We start from the raw sequence: 23,104 nt of genomic DNA on the forward strand, positions 1-23,104 counted from the left end.
TTCTCAGATGCTCCCGGATACAGTCCCAGGGTTAGGCCTTGATTTCTAAGAACTTGAAGAGAAGGTGACACCACCACATTCCCTGGAGGTGACCCAAGGTGTGGCAGCTACAGCCTTCATCACTGGGAAATTCTTCCTGGTGTCCAGCCTCAGGCCTTCCCGCTGCCCTAATATTTAATTTAAAATGCCCATTTTCTTAACAATAGTTAAGTTAGAGATCTCATCGCCTGTTGATTTATCATTTGTCTGTGTTTAGTTTTGTTTCTTGTTCATGACCTTTATTCTGTTTTTCTGTAAGGCTTTGGGCTCTACCTTGGTGGTGCTCCCTGTTGCCCAAGTTATTTCCTTGTCTGTTATATATTATGAAAAGACTCTTCCTGGTCTGTTACTGCCTTAACTCTCCTACTGTGAAATAGTCCAGTTGTGTTACATAAGTGCTTCTGGATTTTATTTGTTTTTTTAAAAAAATGTTAGTATGAAGTTTGTACTGGATTAAGCTAAGAGCTTTGAGGACTGCTAATAGCATTTAGGGCTGGACTTCTGTACAATCTTCACAATAATTTCAGGGAAGCCTATGATCCAAAAATGGCGGTAGGTTTTTCTCCTAAGTGGGGAAAAAAGAGATGGAACTTACGACATTCTGCTGTTATAAGTGTGTTTTTTATAGACTGTCCTGAGATTCAGTGAATCATTTCTTGTACTCCAACTCTGTAAGTCACTGTACCATATGGGAGACACCATGGTGTTCAAGACATGGGCCTTATAGTCATGCCATTTACAGTTAGAAGTTCTAGAGTATATAGATGATACTTGAAATAATCGTGAACTAAATTTAACCTTAAATAATTTTCTTAGAAGTAATGCAGTAAAGGAAGTAACAAAATGTGCGCATCCGCCCACTTAACGGCGTGTGGCATAAGTGCTATATACCACATGGAAGTGTTTGCAGGTTCCATTCTTCTTAATCTCAGATCCCTTAAACACCCCTCATTATAGTCACGAGTCAGGAATGTCATGTGAAGATTTAAGGATTCCTCACTGTTCAGTTTTTTTTTTTCCAGTGTTTTATTTAAATGTGAACTTATATGAATTAATGCCAGTGAGATCTCAGGGAGATGTGAGATCTCAGGGAGATGTTGAGTACATTGACTCTGTCATTGAAATATGAGAGATATTTGCAAGATGGTTTGACCACTATTGTATGCCCTATGTTCTTGATTTTAACTTTATGGAATAATTTATTCTAGATACTTGGTAGTTTGAGCATCTTTTAGCGGTAGACAGACGATTGAAGATTTGCACTGTAAATCAGTTTGCATTCTTCAGTGGAAGTGGAAGAGGCTATTTTTCATTACTTAGGGCATTTGGTTTGGGTGGGGAGAAAATCAAGTGGGGAAAGAAAATGCAAAGAGCTGGTCTGACAGATTTAATGTTTACAGCAGCTAGGAGCTTGTGCTCTACCAGCCCACTTGAAAGAGAGCTGGGCGGGGCTCCTGGGTGGCTCAGTGGGTTAAAGCCTTTGCCTTCGCTAGCAGGGTTCAGGGTTCTGGGCTTGAGCCCCGCATCAGGCTTTCTGCTCAGCAGGGAGCCTGCCTCCCTTCCCCGCCCCTCTGTCTGCCTGCCTCTGCCTACTTCTGATCTGTTTGTCAAATAAATAAATAAAATCTTAAAAAAAAAAAAAAAAGAGAACGGGATGGGGGGGTTTGTGGGAGGGAAGGTGAAGAGGTGCAGGGGTGGGGTTGAGGACAGGTTGCTTTCATGGGGAGCCTGCAACCTGTGATTATGGATTTTGGATATTATAAAGTAGGGAAGAATGAGGAGAATGATGCAAGTAACTTAGAATTTGGTGGCTTCGACTTGGAATGTAAGCACATTTTGCATTATTTCTATCTCAGAGCTGTAGAGGCGCAGAAATTAAGGTGAGGAGAATTACAGTGTACTACAGCCAGTCTGTGGGGTTTAGGTCTTCCTTCCTCACAGTCGTGGTAGCTGGGAGAGTGCGCTTGGTTTAAGATTCAGGGCTGGGGTGCCTGGGTGGCTCAGTGGGTTAAGCCTCTGCCTTCTGCTCAGGTCATGATCTCAGGGTCCTGGAATCGAGTCCTGCATCAGGCTCTCTGCTCAGTGGGGAGCCTGCTTCCTCCTCTCTCTCTCTGTCTGCCTCTCTGCCTACTTATGATCTCTCTCTGTCAAATAAATAAATTCTTAAAAAAAAAAGAACAAAACAAAACCCACAAAGGGCCATTAAAAAAAAAAAGATTCAGGGCTAAGGCACGTTCGTCAGGTGTGGGGCGAGTTTCTGGGATTAAAAGAGCATTTGTGGTGATTATAGAGTACCATCATGGCTTGCTGGGGGCGCCTCAGGTTTTCCTTTGGGTTTTCAGAGGACATTTTTTTCTTAAAGATTTTATTTATTTATTAGAAGAGAGAGAGAATGCACAGGAGTGGGGGAGGGACAAAGAAAGAGAGGGATGGAGAAGCAAACACTCCACTGGGGGGGAGCCCAATGAGGGGCTTGATTCCAGGGCCCTGAGATCATGACCTGAGCTGAAGGCAGATGCTACACTGACTGAGCCACCCAGGTGTCCCAGAGTGTATATGCCCCAAATGTCCAAGGCTTATTCCTACCACAGTACTTTTCATACTGTGCGCTTTTGGCCTGTTTTATATCAGTTCAGGTGGATTGTGAGTTCCTTGAGGGCTGAGACTCTCTTATTCAACACTTTATCCTTGATACTTGGCTTTGTGGTTTGGCATAGGTGTTCCCCGATAGCTGATGGAATAAATGATTGATGACAACTCCAGAAACTGGAATATGTGCTTGACTATTCTAGCAACCTCTCATTTCAGTATCAGTGATACCTGGTCTGGCAGCATATAGATCTCTTGTCAGGCCCAAATATGATCAGGAATTTCTTATGTTTGAATATAGATTTTGGGTTTGGCCCAAAGTAATGAGAGGGTATTAATTCCAGCTTACTGCAGCTATAGATGGGAGATCACATGCACATGCGCACACACATGCACACGGCAAGTCTCCCTAGTCGGCTTCCCAAAGGTTTAGAATGTCAGGGTCACTGCACAGTCTGAGCAGTACCAAAGGGCTAGGAAACTGGAAGGTGAATTGCTAGTCATCACATTTCCTGATGCAGTTTTTATGGGCACTAGACATCTTAGGTTGTGAAGCCCTGAGCTCCACAGGGTTGATCCGGTAGGCCTGGAGTAGGAGTAGGAGAAGAGAGTGATCTTTAGTTCTGCTATTGAGTCATGCTTTATGGATGTAGGCAGACCTGCTTTTTCTCAGGGTGACCAGGCCACCCCTGCCTCTGTGGGAGAGATGAACTGATTGATCCTTTCTTAAGACTGAGTATAAGAATACTTGTGGAGGCCCAACTTTACCTTCAAAAAGCAAGGGTTTCCTTTTAGCAAGTGTGGGCTCCAGATATCTTAAAATTGGATCTTATAATCAAATCTGCTATCCTGTCCGAAAACTTCTGATAGATGGACCATGTGTTGAAGATTCCAGGAATAGGAAGGACTGGTGGAACAGATTCTGCCAGGAATAGCGGCAGAAATACTTCCACAAGTATAGTGATTGTGGGTCTCTAGCTGGGAGAAGTGGGAGCCACAGGCAAGAATGAGCCTTAAGTGACAGCACTGGCTGGGGTGGGCCCTGACTCCATAAATTCCCTTTGTAGTGTCTGCTGTGCCAGGGTTCAGGTGCTTAGCTGTGCCTACTGTGGCAGGACTTGACCCTGAGTGCCCTCTCATGGCTCCCTATTCAGCATAATCTAGTCTGAGAAGGCAGCTGTCTGTTACCTAGCAGATCCGTATGCACACAGAACACTCCTCTTCCCCTTGGTAAGGGCAAAATCATGGCCTGTCTCTTTCCTAGAGGTGCAGGACATTCCAAAATTCAGAGTTAGAAGCTGACATTAACATGGGAGTTGAAGACAACTCAAGAGATCCCTGGAGGGCCAGATACAATCAGTTATGGAACCTAAGTTCTGAGGATTTAGGAGGGCATGAGGCAGTGATTCAAGATAGAAAGCTCGAATGGACGACGGACAAATACGTGATGAGATGTTCTTTTCTGGAGCTAGCTTTTCTGGGCTACCTCAGTGGTAGGAGGAAGGCCTGACACTTTGAAAGGGTCAGGGATGGGCCACACAGACAGCAAGTTGGAGCTAAAATGAATGTTTAAAAGTAGTCAGAAAGTAGCCCACAACTTAAATTCATCTATGCCCTACTTTCTACTGACTGTTGAAATACTGTGAGCTGGTATGAATACATAGATTTCTCAGTTTTTGTTGAGGTAAGTTGCTGAAGATAAGTTAGATGTTTATTACATGTTTTTCCCCTCATCTATTTACTTTATTTTCCCTATCTCATCTTTATGTAAGGTCTGGTGTCTTACATCAGAAGATATCAAATTAAGTAACTTTGGATTACATATTAGACAAGCCTTATCTTTGATTTAAGGTTTAATCTTAATACTTAATGTTAACATTTAATATTGTTTTGGGGAATGAGTTGCAGAATAGTTCCTACAAGTTCTCCCAACAAAGTGTACCTCTTAGCTTACGTATTATATACAGATGTTGAGCTTAAACAGGTTGGGTAAAGGGTGCCTGGTGGGCTTAGTTAGAAGAGCATGTAGCTCTTGATCTTGGGGTTGCGAGTTTGAGTCCCATATTGGGTGTAGAGATTACTAAGAAGGTAAATAAACTTAAAAAAAAAAAAGGGTTGCGTAAAATGGGCAAATGGTGTGGCTATTTAGCAAACATAGTTACTACAAGTGATACCTAGTTTGCCATCCCTGGATTAAATTTGAGTCATTTGTCTTTGAGCCCCAGTTTTCCTTCTGAGGAATGACAGTTATAAGCTTAAGCTTTTCTTTATACATTTAGAACAAGCTGCAAAATTGTTCTTGGTAAAGAGGGTGTTCTGGAAAATAGAAAGGTGTTTTTTGTTTGTTTGTTTGTTTGTTTCTCTCTGTAGTCTTCGTGTCTAATCTGAAGTTGCTATGACCACAAGGTAACCTCTGTATGAGAGGTTTTTTTTTGTCACTAAGTTCAGTTCATGGTCCGAAAGTTTGAAGAAATTATAATGTGTCATATTTTCTTTACTTTTCAGTGCAACAGAATGGAATTCGGCATTGTTCCTATGTAGCTTCCCGGAAACATCTCTATATTGATAAAAATACGAAAGTTATTTGCCAGGGTTTCACTGGTAAGCAGGTATGTGTCAAGATGTTTTATAAAGATGCATATTACAGATACAGAAACATTAAACTATTTTCTGTTTGTTTTAATAATCACAAAAGTTATATGATTGTTGCAGAAAAGTATAGAGTACAGCGATGGAGTTGTATCTTAGGAGGGGGTTTGGTGAGATAGTCAGCCTGTAAGATGAAAATTGTGTTTAGACTTATCTTGAAAATCCCTTCCTACAAGCACATTATGTTGGAAACTCAGATACTCTCTTTCAGCAAGTTTAATACCACTGGTTTTCCTCCAGCTCTGGAGTACATTACCATTTGTTTAATTAAAAACTAGGTAAAGTAAATGGCTTGTGTCCTGTTAAACACAGGATGGTGTGGGGAAATGCTCCAGCCCAGACAGGCGCATGGGTACAGAGACAGACAGAAGCAGCAGTACGCTGACTTGTCTCATCTTATACTTTCTCTAGCCAAATGGTCTTTGAGGGGACTAGCAAGCAAAATTGCCTGAAGTATTTTAATTTGTTCTCATTCATTTATATTCATTGTCTCTCCCTATCCCTGCTTACATCATAGAATTTGCTAAGTTCTAAATATATTTGCAATGTGATTCCACAATAAAATGCAACATAAGAGTGTCCTTTCCCTCCTTCCTATCATTTTACTCCATAATGTATATGCTACATTTATATATAATCTATAAAATAGATTCATAAAAGAAAAATTGAATCTCAAGGTTCTGTGTATTTAGAACTTTAATAGCTATCACTAAGTTACCCTTTAAAACATTTGTACAGATTTGTAGTTCCACCAAAGTAGATGTGGATTTTTTTTTAAAACAAAGGAATACTACCAAATCAATTAGAAGATAGCCATGAGCCTTAACCCAGAGTATCCCTTTCATTATTAAAAGAAGACATGGCAAAATAAAAACAGTTCATGATTTTTTTGTGTGATTTAAAAGTTAATGATTTTTCTGTAATTAAAAGAATTTTCAGGGCACCTGGGTGGCTCAGTGGGTTAAGCCTCTGCCTTCAGTTCAGGTCATGGTCTCAGGGTCCTGGGACCGGCCCCCCATCGGGCTCTCTGCTCAGCAGGGAGCCTGCTTCCCTCTCTCTCTGCCTGCCTCTCTGCCTACTTGTGATCTCTGTCAAATAAATAAATATACTCTTAAAAAAAAAAAAGAATTTTCATGTCCATTCTGTGGTATTTGGGTATATCCATTCTCTGCTCCTTGCAGAGCAGGAGTGTGCAAGTTTATTCTGGAAAAGGACCAGATGAAAATGTTAGGCTTGGTAGGCCATTCTCTATCAATGACCCAAAAGCACTGTAGCAGCAAAAGCAGCCATAGACAGTATGTCAGTGAATGGTGATTGTGTACCATTAAAACGGTTTCTAAAACCAGTGGCAGGCTAGACCTTTAGGCCATAGTTTTCCAAACTTTGATCTATAGGATAATACCTAAATATCCAAACTTCTGTAACTTATGTTTTTAAATTGCTTTAAAATTCTACAAGGGTTTTTTTTTGTTTTTTTGTTTTTTTAATGAATTTGGTTGGAAGGTTGTTTCATATAAAATGTCCTTGCACTTTTTTACTTCTTTCTGAAGTAATTGGACATAATACTGTGTTATTTTTCTGAAATAACTGGACCTTTTTCTTCTTCTGTTCCTCTTCTATCTTAAAAAAAAAAAAAATCCACACCAACAAAAAAAGGAACACCCAAAACTTTGAAATTTTGTTCATAGGTAAAATTGGTTTCATTATTTTGATAGCCATATATTTTATGAGTATCACTTCCACATCTGTATATTCTAAAGAAAATTGATGCTCATTTAAGATTTGAAGTACGTTGTATTCTTCTGCCAATTAAAATCATATTCAGTCCCTTTTTTATTATATATTAATTGTGTTAGCATATAATCAAGTGTTTTGATTAATCCAAATTCCTCACGTAAGTTTATTATATATGTTGTGTTGTTTGTTTGCTAACTTTTATATGATCCTGTGACATCTTAACCTCTGACCTTTTTTTAAAAGAGCCATTGCCCGGAGGCGCCTGGGTGGCTCAGTGGGTTAAACCTCTGCCTTCAGCTCAGGTCATGATCTCAGGGTCCTGGGATGGAGCCCTGCGTTGGGCTCTCTGCTCAGCGGGGAGCCTGCTTCCCCCTCTCCCTCTGCCTGCCTCTCTGCCTACTTGTGATCTCTCTCGCTCCATCAAATAAATAAATAAATCTTTTTTTTTTTTTTTTTTAAAAAGAGCCACTGCCCGTGGTATAAGCAATATTTGGAAGTGTTTCTGCTTCCTGAATTAAGTGGTGGTTTGCCTAAATACTGAAATCCAAGGTTGGTTTCAGTGTCTTTCAGTTACCTGCAAGTACATTGTTTCTCATTCACTGTTTTTAAATTTAATTAATTGGGAGTTTTACTTGTCTCAGATTTGTGAGTTAAGATTGTATTAGTATAGAGATAACAGTAAGGTCTGAAATTTAGGGTTTATCTTCATAAGAAATCTACATTTTGTCTTGTTAGTTCTTTTATTCAGTGTATACATTGTTCCCCATATGAATGAGGAATATTTGTATTTTGGAGTAGATTTCAATAAGGCAGTCTTCCAGTGGGTGGAATTTCTTGTATTGGCTTTAAGATGGTTTGAGCTGCTGAAAGTATCTTTGTTCGTAACTGGTGATGATAGGAAAACAAAGGAAAATAAACTTACTAACAGGAAATGTCCTTGTTTACCTTGTTTACCGTTATATTAGGACTAAAAAAATTGGTGCATTTGAATTTATCTAACAAAGTAGTGATCTAGGGCAGTGCTTCTCAAACTGTCTGGAGTGAAAGACCAGTTCAGTTGTCTGTTTGCTTTTAATTTCCAATCTAATGCAGATCAATATTTTTTGCAAAATACAGTAAAAGTTGTAGCAATATCATATTGCTATAAAAGTTTGCAAACATTCTCTTTTATTTTGTTTTAATTAATTTAATTTTTCTCTTCTTATTTTTTCATTTTTTATTCTTTCCCTTGTTTTTTGTAATTTTTTATTCTCTTTCTTTTTGTGTTTATCTCATTGCAGATCAGCAGGGGTCTACAGATTACACTTTGAATAGCACCACTTAAAGAGAGAGCATTGGCTTGTGGTTCTTTTCAAAACTCCATCATTAACTTTAGACAACTTAGTTAACATGCTTGAGGCTAAGTTTCCTGTTTTGAAAAACAGAGAAGTTGAATCAGGAAATTTCTGAAGTCCCTCTTAGCCCCAACTATTAGGCCTTCAATAGAACTTGAGTAGTTGGGTTTGCATTTTGAGGTCCCTATAGAATGACCATGTAGCCATTCAGTTTCAACAATTGCTTATTGAATGTCTACTATATGTCATGTGTTGGGTTAGGTACCACCTCTCAGTGTACAAAGTAGACAGAATCACTTCCTTCGTGTAATTTATATTTTAGTGGTGGGAGGGAAAGAAACATACCAACAAAATCAACCAACAGAGCATACCACAAAATTATGTGGTATATTAGAAAGTATAAATGCTGCGGAAAAAGTAAACCAGAGGTAGAGATGTGTGACTGTGTGCAGAGGTGTGATCAGGATGGGGAAGGGGGAATTTTATGTTAGGTGGTCAGGGGAACCCTGACCTTAGTCAAGATCTAAGGGAAATGTGGGAGTAAAGCAGTGGATATGAAGGGAAGTGCATTCAAGGCAAGAGATAGCAAGGCCCGGAGGCAAGACTGTGCCTGTTGTGTGTGGAAGTCATAAGACCAGGATGACTGGAGTGAAATGAGCAGTGGGAGAACAGTAAATGAGGCCAAGCAGTTAAGAAGGAGTTTTGATGTGAGGATGTAGGCTGAATATTGACTTAGGAGTCAGTATAAGGAGTTTGGCTTTTAGTGTGAAAGAAGTGGAAAGCCCCTGGACAGTTATGATCAGAGGAATGATATGATCTTATGTCTTAACAGCATTACTCTGGCTGCTGTGTTGAGAATAGATGAAAGGGAGCCAGGGGCAGTATTCTGTCAAGAGTTGATGATGACTTAGACCAGCATGGTAGCAGTAGAAGGGATTGAGACATTGTCAGTTATATTTTGAAGGTAGTGCAATAGTGTGCCTGATGTGAGATAGAGAATCAAGGATAGCTTCAGTGTTTTTGTTCTGAACATCTGTTAAGAGTGGAATTGTCAGTAACCAAGATGGGATGGAGTGTGGGGAGGAATGATTAGGAATTTGGTTTTCGGCACATCAAGTTTGAGATGCCTGCTAGTTCTCCAAGTGGAGATGTGACATAGGCAGTCGACAGTGTGGGTTTAGAGCTCAAGGCAAAGGTCCAGGCTGGGTATGGGGGTGTGTGTGTGTGTGTGAAGGGTCGCCGTATGAATGGTGTTTACTGCCCTGATAGGGGATGAGATCACCAAGGGTACAAATTTATATGAAAAAGAGAAGTCTGAGGAGAGAAAAAGAAGAGGAAAACCAGGGGAGGTAGAGCCCTTGAAGCCTAGTGAAAAATAATCTTTCAGTTTGTGGAGATATTTTGGGTTGTCACAACAGCTGGTGGGGGTGGAGAGGAAGGCATCGTACTGGGATCTACTGAGTAGGGGCTAGGGATGCTGCTAAACCTCATACACACAGCAAGCAACCTCATACACAGCAAGCTCCCATAACAATCCGTGTGACCAAATGTCTGTAGAGCCGAGGTTGAGGAGGGAGAGCGGTGGATAGCAAGCTACAGGCTATCGGCCGGGCAGCATTAAAAGCTCACCTAAGGTTAGTGATCATTGATTTAAAGTGAGACCAGTTATCCTGTTCTGTTTTCTCTCCAGCTTCTGCTTGGCTGCACATGCGCAGTCTTACTTAGAGTAGGTAGGGGACTGGATTTAACCAAGATTGTGGTTTTGCCAGATGTGGAAGTTGAAGTGAGAGAGAGCCAAGGTTGTTGTGGATTTATAATGACTGCCAATGGATTTTAAGCTGTGGATGTGAGGACATCAGGACTTGACAGAGGAACAGTGAAAAGGAGGGATTTTTAAGTAAACACATGGGTGTTTCTGACCATCAGCCATATTTGAAGATGGAATGAAAAAGATCCTCCTTTATTTTTTATTTTTTTAAAGATTTTATTTATTTATTTAACAGAGTAAGAGAGAGATCACAAGGAGGCAGAGAGGCAGGCAGAGGGGAGGCAGGCCCCCTCCTGAGCAGAGAGCCCGATGCGGTGCTCGATCCTAGGACCCTGAGATCATGACCTGAGCCGAAGGCAGAGGCTTAACCCACTGAGCCACCTAGGTGCCCCAAAAGATCCTCCTTTAAAAAAAAAACAAAACCAAAAACTCCTATTTTGGCTTTGCAGAGGATTGTGTTGTTTCAAGGTTCAAAGCTGGGTTTAGCAAGTTGTTGAGAATGCTGGATGTATGCATCTATCACATTCTGTGAAATAGTTAACCTATTTGTTTTTCTCTTCCAGGTTGCTAAAGATTGCCTTCCGGCTTCCCAGCCTGTCTTTTCTCATGAGCCTTGTGTTTTTTCCCCATAGGGCACCTTTCATAGCCAGCAGGCATTGGATTATGGCACCCAGTTGGTTGGAGGAACCACACCAGGGAAAGGAGGCCAGACACATCTGGGCTTACCAGTCTTTAATACTGTGAAGGAGGTAATTAATGGTACTGAGTTTGCTAAGCAAAGAAAAGCAGGATAAGAGCAAGCATACTTTGTTGTTGTGGTTAATTTTTTTCTTTTTAAGCTTTTATTTATTTATGTGACAGAGAGAGAGAGAGGCTGGGAGAGAGGGAACATAAGCAGGGGAAGTGGAAGGAGGAGAAGCAGGCTTCCTGCTGAGCAGGCAGCCTGATTCTGTACTCATCCCAGGTCTCCAGGATCATGACCTAAGCTGAAGGCAGCCGCTTAATAACTGAGCCACCCAGGTGCCCCAAAGCAAGCATACTTTGAATAGAGATTTTAATTGTGTCCCTTCTGGGAGAGTCACTTGCGATTTTAAAATCCAGTAATGTAGGGGTGCCTGGGTGGCTCAGTGGGTTAAGCCGCTGCCTTCGGCTCAGGTCATGATCTCGGAGTCCTGGGATCGAGCCCCGCATCGGGCTCTCTGCTCAGCAGGGAGCCTGCTTCCTCTTGTCTCTCTGCCTGCCTCTCTGCCTGCTTGTGATCTCTCTGTCAAATAACTAAATAAAATCTTAAAAAAAAAAAAAAGTTTAAAATCCAGTAGTGTAAAGAAATTTGAATCCCAGTAAAAACCTCTGGGTTTACTTTAGTCACGCAGACTCAGGATGCCTTCCCCTCACCTGTGTCCTTTTGTTGGGCATAGTTCCGCTGTGAAGAGAAGTGCTGTAGCTTGGCTTCCATTTGGCTTCTTCTCCTTTCCTTACTCTTTCTATTTCCAGGATGTTAGCAGTGCACATGTCAGCATCCAGCCTCTAACACTGACTGAGAACAGACTATGTGCCAGGCCCTGTGCCAGGTGCTTCATAGACATTGCTTCATTGAGGCCTCCCCATGACCCCCTGAGGTGCAGGTGTTATCCCTCTCCCCATTTTAAAGACAAGGGTACTGTAAACTCAGAGAGGTTAAGGGTCCTGCCCGTAGTTCATAGCTGCGAAGTGGCAGATAGCCCAGCTCAGTGTAAGTAGGATGGTGATTCTGCCTGAAAAAAACTGAGCTGTGAAGTCAGGCAGACAAGTCACAGAGCCCTAGCCTCTTCCCCAAACTGCTGATCTCTTAGTACTTTTTAAAGTATTTTTTTTTTTTTTTTAAATCCAAGTAGGCAGAGAGGCAGGCAGAGAGAGAGGAGGCAGCAGGCTCCCTGCTGAGCAGAGAGCCCGATGTGGGGCTCGATCCCAGGACCCTGGGATCATGACCTGAGCCGAAGGCAGAGGTTTTAACCCACTGAGCCACCCAGGCACCCCACTTTTTAAAGTATTTTGAACAAAATTTAATTGTGTTACAAAATTAATAATGTGCTTAATGTAAATTCTTAGATGATATAAATATATGTAAAGTTAAATTTTATGGAGCTTTCCCTGTCTCAGATTTTGCCTTTCTAGAGAGCTTGTGTAAGCTCCGTGTGTATTCCTTCATTCTCTTTCTACACTTGCATGAATATATAGAAAAATAATCATATTATAAAAGAAACTGTGGTACAAAGTCTTGCCTATGTAATAAAAAAGAATCTAGGAAATAAACTTGGTACTTGGGACTGATGTATTGATGATAAAAGAGGTATCCCGCCCCCTCTTCTTAAACATCGTTTTAAGGCATGTTTTAAAGTATCACTTTTTTTAAAAATACAAATTTATAGACTCAGTACCTTTTTTAGAATACTAACTTCGGATTGAAGTTAATTAGTATTCTTGATCCTAAAATGTGGGAAAAAACCCAAATATTCAAATGTGGAATTTTCATTTTACTTTAAACTTGAAAATAGAGTGTACTATATGTGTGTATGTATGTTCTAAGTGTACTGTATTTTAAAGAGTAAAAAAAAATTAAAATTGTATGTTCTGTAAAAGAATCATTTAAAGTCTTTTTGCTTTAACTTTTGGGTGTTTCCCCACACCCCGTAAGTTTTCCTGTGACTGCCTTCATGACCTCAAAATACAGAAAAGAGCTGTTTTCATAATTCCTCTAGGTAGATTTGACTTTTTCATGAGCCTTTTTTGCTTTCTTTTAAAGAAAGTTTTTGTTGCTGAGCAACTCATTTATTATTTATCATGACTCAAATGGATATGACATTGGCAGTATTTTGTAAGTTCTCTGACAGATACTATATTTCTCCCCTGTTTAGCACTTACGAAAAGCTTTCTGAATGATTCAGAAAGCTTTTCTGAATCCAGTATCGCTTGTTAGCACAGACCCCATTGTCGAGTTAGCTTCTGGTAGTATTTGTAGCCTTAAGATGTAGAAGACTGCAGGATATATTTTCCAAAAAAAATACCTACATGCTTAAGATCTGACTCCTTTTGCTTCCAACCTACTTTTTTTTTTTTTTTGTACCCTCTTCTCTGTTACCACGTTGAATAGAGTTTAAATATTATTTTTAACCTCTGGCATCGTTCGTTGATGATGTGACTCTGTTCTTCTGTCAGTGTCAAGATCCCCCTTTTTAATAGAGCTGTTAGAGAGAAAGCTCCTTGGTCTCTGGGCAATGGGGAGTCGTTCAGGGATGCTTCTGCAAGTCACTGTCTTTTACTTCTGCCCCTTCTAGTTGTACCTGTATGCTCCATAGCTTAGTATTTCTACCACTGTAAAATCCCATGACACAACCTTCCTAAAGGTTTTGATTTCTATCTTGATTAAGTTATATTTTAACATTTATAGGGAGGCAGCCTGCTGTCACTGAAAAGAACAGACATTTTGGAATCAGAGATACTTAGATCTGAATCTTGGTTCTGCCACTCACTTCCTAGCTATGTGATCTTGTGTAGGTTATTTACCGTCTTTTGGCCACAGCATCTTGATTTGTAGATGGGGATACTAAGCATACAGGGTTGTGGTGAGGCCTTAACAAGACCTGTCTTGAGCCGTCTTTCAGGGTCTCTCAGAGAACAGGTACTGTCTCTCTTGGAGAGTCAGAGATCACTGACAGTATCTGTCTTCAAGGAGCTTCCGTTACATTGGAGGACACGAGACCGCACATAGAGGTGGGGAGAAGGAGACATTGTATTGATACATGTGGAGGGTATGTGGAGATCACGGAGAGAACCATGGTCAAACCGGTGGTCTTAAGTGCTTTGCATTTGTTGGGCGGTGATGTAGAGTAGACACTAATGCTTATTTGGCCCACATTCTCATTCTGTGGCCATTTATGCATTTGTACGTTAGTTCATTTTTAATTAACATGCATTTAGAGTAAAAGTTGTGAGCATAAAAACCACATCATTTTTTATGTCTCTTGATAATATTATCAAGTATGATATGTTTTGAGGAGTTGTGTGAGAGCTGAGTTCTGAGGCTCGGCAGCTTACTCATCCCTTTGCTCTTGGGGAGGTATAGGGTCTTCGGTACTGAACAGGTGATACGGTGTCTTGTAGGGCAACAAAAATAAACATGGCCACAGGAATGAGAGGACACAAATGCACATCAGCCCTGTTTTCAGGTTTCCTGAAATGCCATCGCCTGAGGGAACGGGATGTCACAGAACCTTTCAATTCAGACTGGCAGTCCACAGGGTGGGGGGCAGAGAGGAGGCCCTGAGGCTCTGCTTGGTTCTGCTCTTTTCCGACAGTACAGTGAACTTGCTAATGGGAAAAATGAAGACATCCGATGTCTCCTGGTGGTGCACTTTCCTGATCCCAAGACGTTATTAAAATCATGGTATTGAATGCATTTTTACAGTGTTTACAACTTAACCCATAATAAAGGGCTTCATGGTTAATGTTTCAGGCCAAAGAAAAGACAGGAGCGACAGCTTCTGTCATATATGTTCCTCCTCCTTTCGCTGCTGCTGCCATCAATGAAGCCGTCGAAGCGGAAGTACCCTTGGTCGTGTGCATTACCGAAGGTATCCCACAGCAGGACATGGTGCGGGTCAAGCACAAACTATTGCGCCAGGGAAAGACGAGGCTGATCGGGCCTAACTGCCCTGGAATCATCAATGTAAGTGTCACAAACCAAAATAGGCCTGGACTTGGGCTTTCAGAAGGCTAACTAGCTTTCAGTTGGGCCAACTGTGTTTGTGTGTATGACCTGTTAGTTACTGGTTGTTGTTGTTGTTTTTTTTTCTTCATTTTTCTGAAACACTGATTTCCTTTCCTTCAGCCTGGAGAATGCAAAATCGGCATCATGCCTGGCCATATTCACAAGAAAGGAAGAATTGGTATGTTTCTTATAGATTAAAAAAAAAAAATTCTTTGCCCTAAGCTCAAAATTCACCAAGAGAATTTGTGACAGTGCAAATGTAATTTATTTTAATTAACCATAGTGGAATTTACCAGGGAGGTCTGTAGTGAATCAGTTCTGTATCCTGCGTTGGATGAGATTAAGAATCCATAATAATTCTGCAGAGTCAATGAAGATATTTTTGGAGTTTTTGAAGATTGTTTTCCTGCTCAGCATGTTGTGGTTTCTTCCATGTTTTCATATGTATTGGTAGTTTATTTCATTTTACTGCTAAGTAATACTCTGTTGTGTGATTCTGCCACAGTTTGTTCATTCTCCTGTTGATGAGCATTTGGGTTGTTTCCAGGTTTGAATCGTTATGAATAAGGCTAAGGTGACAATTGTGTAGAGGTCTTTCAGTGGACACATGTTCATTTCCCTTGGGTAAAATTCTTAAGAATGGAATCACTAAGTCATAGGTTTGAAGTATGTGTAACTTTTTAAGAAATCGCCCAGTAGGGACACCTGGGTGGCTCAGTGGGTTAAAACCTCTGCCTTTGGCTCAGGTCATGATCCCAGGGTCCTGGGATTGAGTCCCACATCGGGCTCTCTGCTCAGCAGGGAGCCTGCTTCCTCCTCTCTCTGCCTGCCTCTCTGCCTACTTGTGATCTCTGTCAAATAAATAAATAAATAAATAAATAAATAAATAAATAAAAGAAAGAAAGAAAGAAAGAAAGAAAGAAAGAAAGAAAGAAATCGCCCAGTAGTTCTGTGAAGTGGCTATTCATTTTACATTTCCACCATCAGTATATGAAAGTTCCAGTCCATATCTTCACAGACATTTAGTATTCTCAGTCTTTATTTTTAGCCATTCTGCTAGGAGTGAAATGGTGTCTCATGGTTTTCATTTGACTTTCCCTGGCAACTAGTGTTGTAGAGCACTGTTTTGTGTGCTTATAGGCTATTTATATAGCTTCTTTTGTGAATTATCAGTTCAAGTTTTTTGCACATTTTTTATTGGGTTGTCTTTTTATTGTTGATTGTAGCGAGGGCTTCTGTAAATATTCTGTATGTAAGTCCTTTTAAGTATATATACATGCTTTGAATATTTTTATTGTTCGTCTTTCTATAATCTGGTCTTTCAGTGACTTTGCCCTGTAGAATATAACAAACTTTCTCAAAATGTCTAGTGAAAATTCTTGTTTAGTTCCTCAAGGAAATAACCAAATTAACATCGTGGGGGTGAAGAGGAGCGCATTATCGACTGGCATAGATGAAAGTCCTGGGGCACCTGGGTGGCTCAGAGGGTTAAGCCTCTGCCTTCGGCTCAGGTCATGATCTCAGGGTCCTGGGATCGAGCTCTGCATTGGGCTCTCTGCTCAGCGGGGAGTCTGCTTCCCCCTCTCTCTCTGCCTGCCTCTCTGCCTACTTGTGATCTCTCTCTGTCAGATACACAAATAAGATATTTAAAAAAAAATAGTTTTAAAAAAAGAAAGTCCTGACTGCCTATTTGATCTTCTCTTTCACCAACCTGGCTGGCATGTTGGGGTGCCTCAGTGTAGCCTCCTAAGTCTGGAGGTCTAGGAATCCCTTTGGCCTTTGCCCATGTGAGTGAGGGTGGAGGCACAGTTATTTTCTGTAGTGTTAATTTAGTACAGAGTGGTTATTGTCTCAAAAGTTTTCTGTTTTGGGGTGCCTGGGTGGCTCAGTTGGTTAAGCGTCTTAACCTTTAGCGTCTGCCTTCAGCTCAGGTCATGATCCCAGGGTCCTGGGATTGAGCCCCACATCAAACGCCCTGCTCAGTGGGGAATCTACTTTTCCCTCTCTGCCTGCCGCTCTACCTACTTGTGCTCTTTCTCTGTGTCCAATAAATAAATAAAATCTTAAAAAAAAAAAAAAAGTTTTCTGTTTTGCTAGGTTGTCCTTGGTTCTTTTGCTAGAGTGAGCAGGCTTTTGGGGTAAACTTTTTTCCTGTACCTCTGTTTGTGGGATGCTGGCTTCTTTCGCTCTGTATCTGGGATGCATGAAGCAAAAGGAAACCCCGGGAGCTCACCAGTGTTTCATTCCTCGAGTCTGGAGGTCCCTAGCCACTTTGCCTCCTTTCATCTCTTAAGTGATTTCTTGTATTTATTTTACATATAATGCCCAGGGTTTTTAGTTGTACTTAACAGGAAGAATAGAGGAAAGTAATTCTACTTTTCAGAAGCAGAAGTGTCCTTGTGAATAGGTATTTTTAAGTGCTAGCCTTTTTTACTATATATACTTTAAAAATGACAGGAGTAAACTACCCTTAAAACATGACTTTCGTTACCTTCAGTGTATGCAGTTTGCATTTATGTAATTTATATATCATTTATATAATCAGATGAAAGCCCCTTTGAAGAATGATAACATCCTGGTATTCACTGGTTATTACATTGATCCATCACCAGACTAGAATAAATAAAATAGTTGTTTTTCCCAATAATCTAGGATGTTGAGTGGATACCTAGACCATAATCGTACCACAAGAGTCAAGTAGGAAGAGTGGAAAGGAGATAGACAATCATACACAAGATGTACAACTAAGAAATTACCAACTATACTTTGTTTAAACAAAGCTAAATGTACTGAATACAGAGGTAGGTAGGTATTTACCTACCCAACCTTCTCAGTTATGAAACGTCCTACAGAGGAAGGACTGTAGTAAGGAGACAGTGTGTAGATGGAGAGAAAGCTTAGACAGTAAGGCAGAACTGATGAATGAGACAGATGGGGGATGGTGGTAGTGATTGTCATTTGTCATGAATTAGGGTCCAGTGATTGAATGGCCTTAAAACTATTGGAATTAGGTTTTGCTTAAGAGGAAAGTTGTATTCCATTGAAGGGTTTTCAGCTTTGAGCCATTCAGGTAAGTATTGAGCTCCCTCTGTGTAGGATCTCTGTTCAGTACTGTGAACACAGGACGGGGGAAAAGCAGCATTGTTCTAAGAGGGCAATCGAACAGCATTCCATAGGGTACTAGCAGTACCAAGATACACACATGTCTTTCAGTTTGATTAGTTGGTGCAGACAGTCTGGTTACGTACACTCGAGTTCATAGTGAGAAGCTAGGTATTTATGCACTGATTTTACACTTGTTGATTTGGATGACAAATTGTGGAATGGATTCTTTTATGTACTTGTATCTGTAACATGATGGACTATGATGGGGACACAATCTGATATTTTAAAATTCTCTTCCTTTAAGGTATTGTGTCCAGATCTGGCACCCTGACTTATGAAGCGGTTCACCAAACGACACAAGTTGGATTGGGGCAGTCTTTGTGTGTTGGTGAGAGGTTTTTGATAGAATCATGTTATTATAATGCAGTAACTTCATTGAATGAGTACAGTAATAATTATTGTTTTGGTTATTTGAAGGAGGTTTTGATAACCATTTTATTAAAAAAGGTGTTAAGATCTTAAATTTACTTAGCCTCAGTGTGAGGCACCATCCTATATTTTTAAGATTCATGGTCTAAGGCTTGACTTGCATGTTGTAGAACAAGCATCGTGGGACACGTGCCCTGAAGAGCCTTGGTGCCTGAAAACATCACTTCCTTCACTTGTAATGAAGAAATATTTCTTCATGTTAGGGCTTTGATTACTAGAATTATCATTGTTACTATAAGCTATCATTCAGTGCTTCCTAGTTCCTGAATTCTTTGCCATCTGTTATCTCATTCTTAAGGCAACCCTGAGGCACCTGTGAGCTGAAAAGTTGTACTATTACAGCTTTAGTTGTGAGAAAAATCTACAGTTGAGATCCCCAGAACTTCTCTTTTTGCTACATTATATTGCCTACCACTTTTAAAAGTTGCTAGAAGTGAGGCAGATTTCTCATTTTTATAAATATATCTTTAAATTTTTAGAGTAACTGTAAAAAGACTTTCAAAAATAGCTTCTCATATAGTAAATTTATAAAATAAAGCCCTGGACTCTTTTTATTAGGATTCAGCCCCATAAAATCAATATTGGAAATAGTAATTGAGCTTCTCTATGTACAAAGTATAATCTTAGCCACAGAGTAACTTAGTGTGATGGAGAATAAGAAAAGGTTTAGAACAGAATTGCAAAATTCATATTCTCCAGCTTCTGTCTTTAATTTGTAAATTGCTGATACTAATGCTTATTTCACAGAGAGGCTGGAAGAATTAGGAAGTGGCAGGTCTAAATGTGCTGGGGCATGTACTTGACATACAGTTGGCACTCAATAAATGCTGCTTCTCTTCCTCAGCTTCGTTCTTCAGAGGTGCATTGAGAAGTAGGAAATCAATCCTGCCTTAAATGTGTGTGTTTGTGGTCTCACTCACCCTGGATCTAAAGGAAGAGGGGTCAGTGTACCCTCAACTCTGTCTCTCATTGGGACTTGTGTCTTAAAACTTGCGTGTGGTTTCTCTGCAATGAGCCACATCTTACAGTTACTTTGTGCAAAGACATTTGTAAAATGTTTAATTAGAGAAGAGACAATCTTCCTTGCTTGCAACATAAACACACTTTTTCTTAAAATGCCCATTTTAAAAGAGTTGTTTGGGGTTAATTTCGTGGGAGGAAGGAAGCTTGATGAAAGAGCAAAAACAAAAAGAAGGTTGTCTTTGTGAATATCCGAAATCAGCTACGATTTAGCATTCATGTAATAATCAGGAACAGAAATAAACGTAGCACTTTGTGATTTTTTTAAAATATTAAATGCAAGAGTGATGATGCATTTTAAAACATTGGTGAGAGCGGTAGACAAAGTAAGAAATGAGTTGAAACAACATTTCCTGGCCTAATTTGTAAGATTCATCCTTAAATTTTCAGCTGATGTTGGTATTCTTTGACTTTTTCAGGCATTGGAGGTGATCCTTTTAATGGCACAGATTTTATTGACTGCCTTGAAATCTTCCTGAATGATCCAGCCACAGAAGGCATCATATTAATTGGTGAAATAGGTGGTAATGCAGAAGAAAATGCTGCAGAATTTTTGAAGCAACATAATTCAGTAAGTTTGGGTTTGGGTTTGGAAAAATGTAGCTCTTCACACACAGTTGTCACTTGGTGAGCTTGTCAGGGCATGCTGCCATTGAATCTCACTCTCCTGCCGCGGCTATCGCAGAGGCTCCTGGCCGCTTCCGCTCCTTCTTCCTCCTCTCTGTCCTCTTGGTCTTTCTCCTGTTTGTTCTCATCTTAATTTTTCCCTGGATGTACTTTCCGTGGCCGGTTCCTTTAGTGTGAATGGTTCTTGTATATAAACATCATACTTCATGTAGTTTCCAAGGCAGAAACCTCAGAAGCATCTTTTACTTCTTTCTCTCCTGTTTCCACCTATTTACCAAGCTCTATCCTCAGTAGTATGTTGAGACTCAGAGCGTTGTCTGTAATTCATCCCTCTGCTCTGGTTCGAGCTACCGTCTTCTCCCCTGGACCATGTCAGTAGTTTCTTCCTGAAAATCCCAACTCCTGTTGCTCAGCCACCACCCCTTCCTTCTCTCTGAGGCCATCCTGCTCCGGCCCCCCGGATTGTCTGCCCTTCTGAATCTCAGACATGGGCGCCTCTTACCGCCTGGTTTTAAACCGTGACAGTTTCCCACCACACATAGGATAAAGTGTGGACTTAGCATGGTATTCTAGTGCCTAGACACCTCTCTGGCTCTCTTCTTCACATCCATGTCCCACCTGACCTTTCAGTTGTTTTCATTCTCACTTGCCTTTGCTCATTCCCTCTGCGAGGCATGCTTAATATCCCATTCTAGCCTCTATCTGGGGTGACAGGGACTGTTGTACCTTGGTGCCCAACCCATTCCCTTTACACATTAGACACCAGTAAGTGGTGGATACGGAAAGAATAAAGTAGATTGTCAGGAGTTTGGGGTAAAATGTTACTAGAGTCTCTTAAATTCAGAGAAGCTATAAAGTTTGAAATTCAAGTAAAAACTGACTTCTTTTTAGGAAAGATTTGGGTTAATGTGATATTATGCTATATTCAGGTAAATTTTAAAATGTATTTAGGCTCAACTCTGGATCCCTTGAGTAGCTCAGAATTTAGTGGAGAAAGCTAAGCATGTATATTTTATTTCATTTGGCATATGTTTTCCTATTCCTGGTTAGTTCCTGGGGGACAAATTTTATTTTTTTTTATTAACATATAATATATTATTTGCCCCAGAGGTACAGGTCTGTGAATCATCAGGCTTACATTTCACAGCACTCATTGTACCACATACCATCCCCAGTGTCCATAACCCAGCCACCGTAACCCTCCCCTTGCCAACAACCCTCAGTTTGTTGCCTAAAATTAAGAATCTCTTATGGTTTGTCTCCCTCCCAATCCCATCTTGTTTCATTTTTTCCCTCCCTACCCCCGACGCCCCCAACCTGCCTCTTAGATTCCTCATATCAGAGTGATCATATGATAATTAACTTTTTCTGATTGACTTATGTCACTCAGCATAATACCCTCTAGTTCCATCCACGTGGTTGCAAATGGCAAGATTTCGTTTCTTTTGATGGCTGCATAGTATTTCACTGTATATATGTACCACATCTTCTTTATCCATTCATCTGTTGATGGACATCTAGGTTCTTTCCATAGTTTGACTATTGTGGACATTGTTGCTCTAAACATTCGGGTGCACGTGCCCCTTCAGATCACTATATTTGTATCTTTAGGGTAAATACTCAGTAGTGCGATTGCTGGGTCATAGGGTAGCTCTACTTTCAGCTTTTTGAGGAACCTCCATACTGTCTTCCAGAGTGGCTGCACCAGCTTGCATTCCCACCAACAGTGTAGGAGGGTTCCCCTTTCTCGGCATCCTCGCCAACATCTGTCATTTCCTGACTTGTTCATTTTAGCCATTCTGACTGCTTGAGGTAGTATTTCACTGTGGTTTTGATTTGGGGCGAATTTTTATTAAGGGCCTACGGTGTACAAGATTGTAGGTTGAACAGGTGACATAAAACACTTAGCACAGTCCCTGGCACAGAGTGAATACTTAGTAGTGTTATCTGCTGCCACCACTGCTGTTTTTATTATTATCATCATTACAACAATACTTATTTGTAAAAGTGGTGTTGTTTAATCTTGACCCTTTGGGTAAGGTGTTTTGTCCTTTTATGAATAAGGCAGCTGGCACAGAGAGGTTAATGACTTGCCAGTGGTAGGTATACAGCAAACGAACTAAGGGTGGGATCCATCCCAGGTCTGACTCATGTCTCCATTGCATCATGGAGGGCTCAGGAATCAGAATTCAGGATTCTGGAATCAGAATACAGGGATTCTGATTCAGAAATCAGAATGCAGGGATTCAGGAAAAGGGTCACCAGCCCTGGGCCTCTGCTTGGACTATACTGACATCATCCTAACTGGTCTGTTTCTCATCATTTCTGTATCCTGTTTTCAGATCATACTTCTTCATAGTCTTTTTAATTTTATTTTTCTCTCCTTAAGAAATTTCAAGTGACTCTCCTTTGTTCATAGGACAGAATATAAACTTGTCTGACATTCTAGGTTCATTGAAATCTTATTTCCTTCTAGTACAGTATTCTTTTTCTGTGAGTATGGAGACAAAGGGATCAAGTAGAAATTAGTGCCCTTTAAATATGGGATGTTCATAACTCTCCAGAGCCCACGAGTGAATGAATAAGTGACTTGTAGAGTCTTCTCTTTTGAATTCTGTACCACTGTCGGTGCTGGGCATATGGAAATAAGTGAGAACATAGTTCCTGTGTTCAGGGAATTCATAGTTTGGGAGGGGAACACGCGGGAAATGAGTCACAGCCGCTGTACTTAGTGTAATAGTAGGACCTTGTCAAAGGCACAGCTTTGACATCCCTGAACAGAAGATGGTTTCCACAAGGGTGTTTGTGGAGATGGTGGGAGGAAGAGTCAGAAAGGCTTATTGGGGAAGAGGAGGCTTGATCCAGGTCTCAAAGTTAAGTGGAAATTGGCCAGGTCTCCAAGGAGTGGGGAGAACATTCTCTGCAGAGGAGCAGAGGCGGAGCAGCCTGGAATTACTGGAAGACAAAGAGCAGGGAGAAATGGTGGGAGATGAGGCTGGG

The 23,104-nt window shown here is 40.7% G+C and overlaps 1 protein-coding gene across 1 annotated transcript in view; it reads left to right on the top strand.

Annotated features, from left to right (window-relative positions):
• Positions 1-23,104, top strand: part of SUCLG1 (succinate-CoA ligase GDP/ADP-forming subunit alpha) — a 32,441-nt gene that overhangs the window by 5,088 nt on the left and 4,249 nt on the right. Inside the window, exons 2-7 of the mRNA XM_032880680.1 lie at positions 5,134-5,237; positions 10,749-10,865; positions 14,609-14,821; positions 14,984-15,041; positions 18,273-18,356; positions 19,897-20,048. Coding sequence (XP_032736571.1) covers positions 5,134-5,237; positions 10,749-10,865; positions 14,609-14,821; positions 14,984-15,041; positions 18,273-18,356; positions 19,897-20,048 — 728 coding nt within the window. The remainder of the gene's footprint in view (positions 1-5,133; positions 5,238-10,748; positions 10,866-14,608; positions 14,822-14,983; positions 15,042-18,272; positions 18,357-19,896; positions 20,049-23,104) is intronic.

The sequence above is a fragment of the Lontra canadensis genome, unplaced genomic scaffold, assembly GCF_010015895.1.
Source record: "Lontra canadensis isolate GAN:19392208 unplaced genomic scaffold, GSC_riverotter_1.0 scaffold71, whole genome shotgun sequence".
NCBI classification, from domain to species: domain Eukaryota; kingdom Metazoa; phylum Chordata; class Mammalia; order Carnivora; family Mustelidae; genus Lontra; species Lontra canadensis.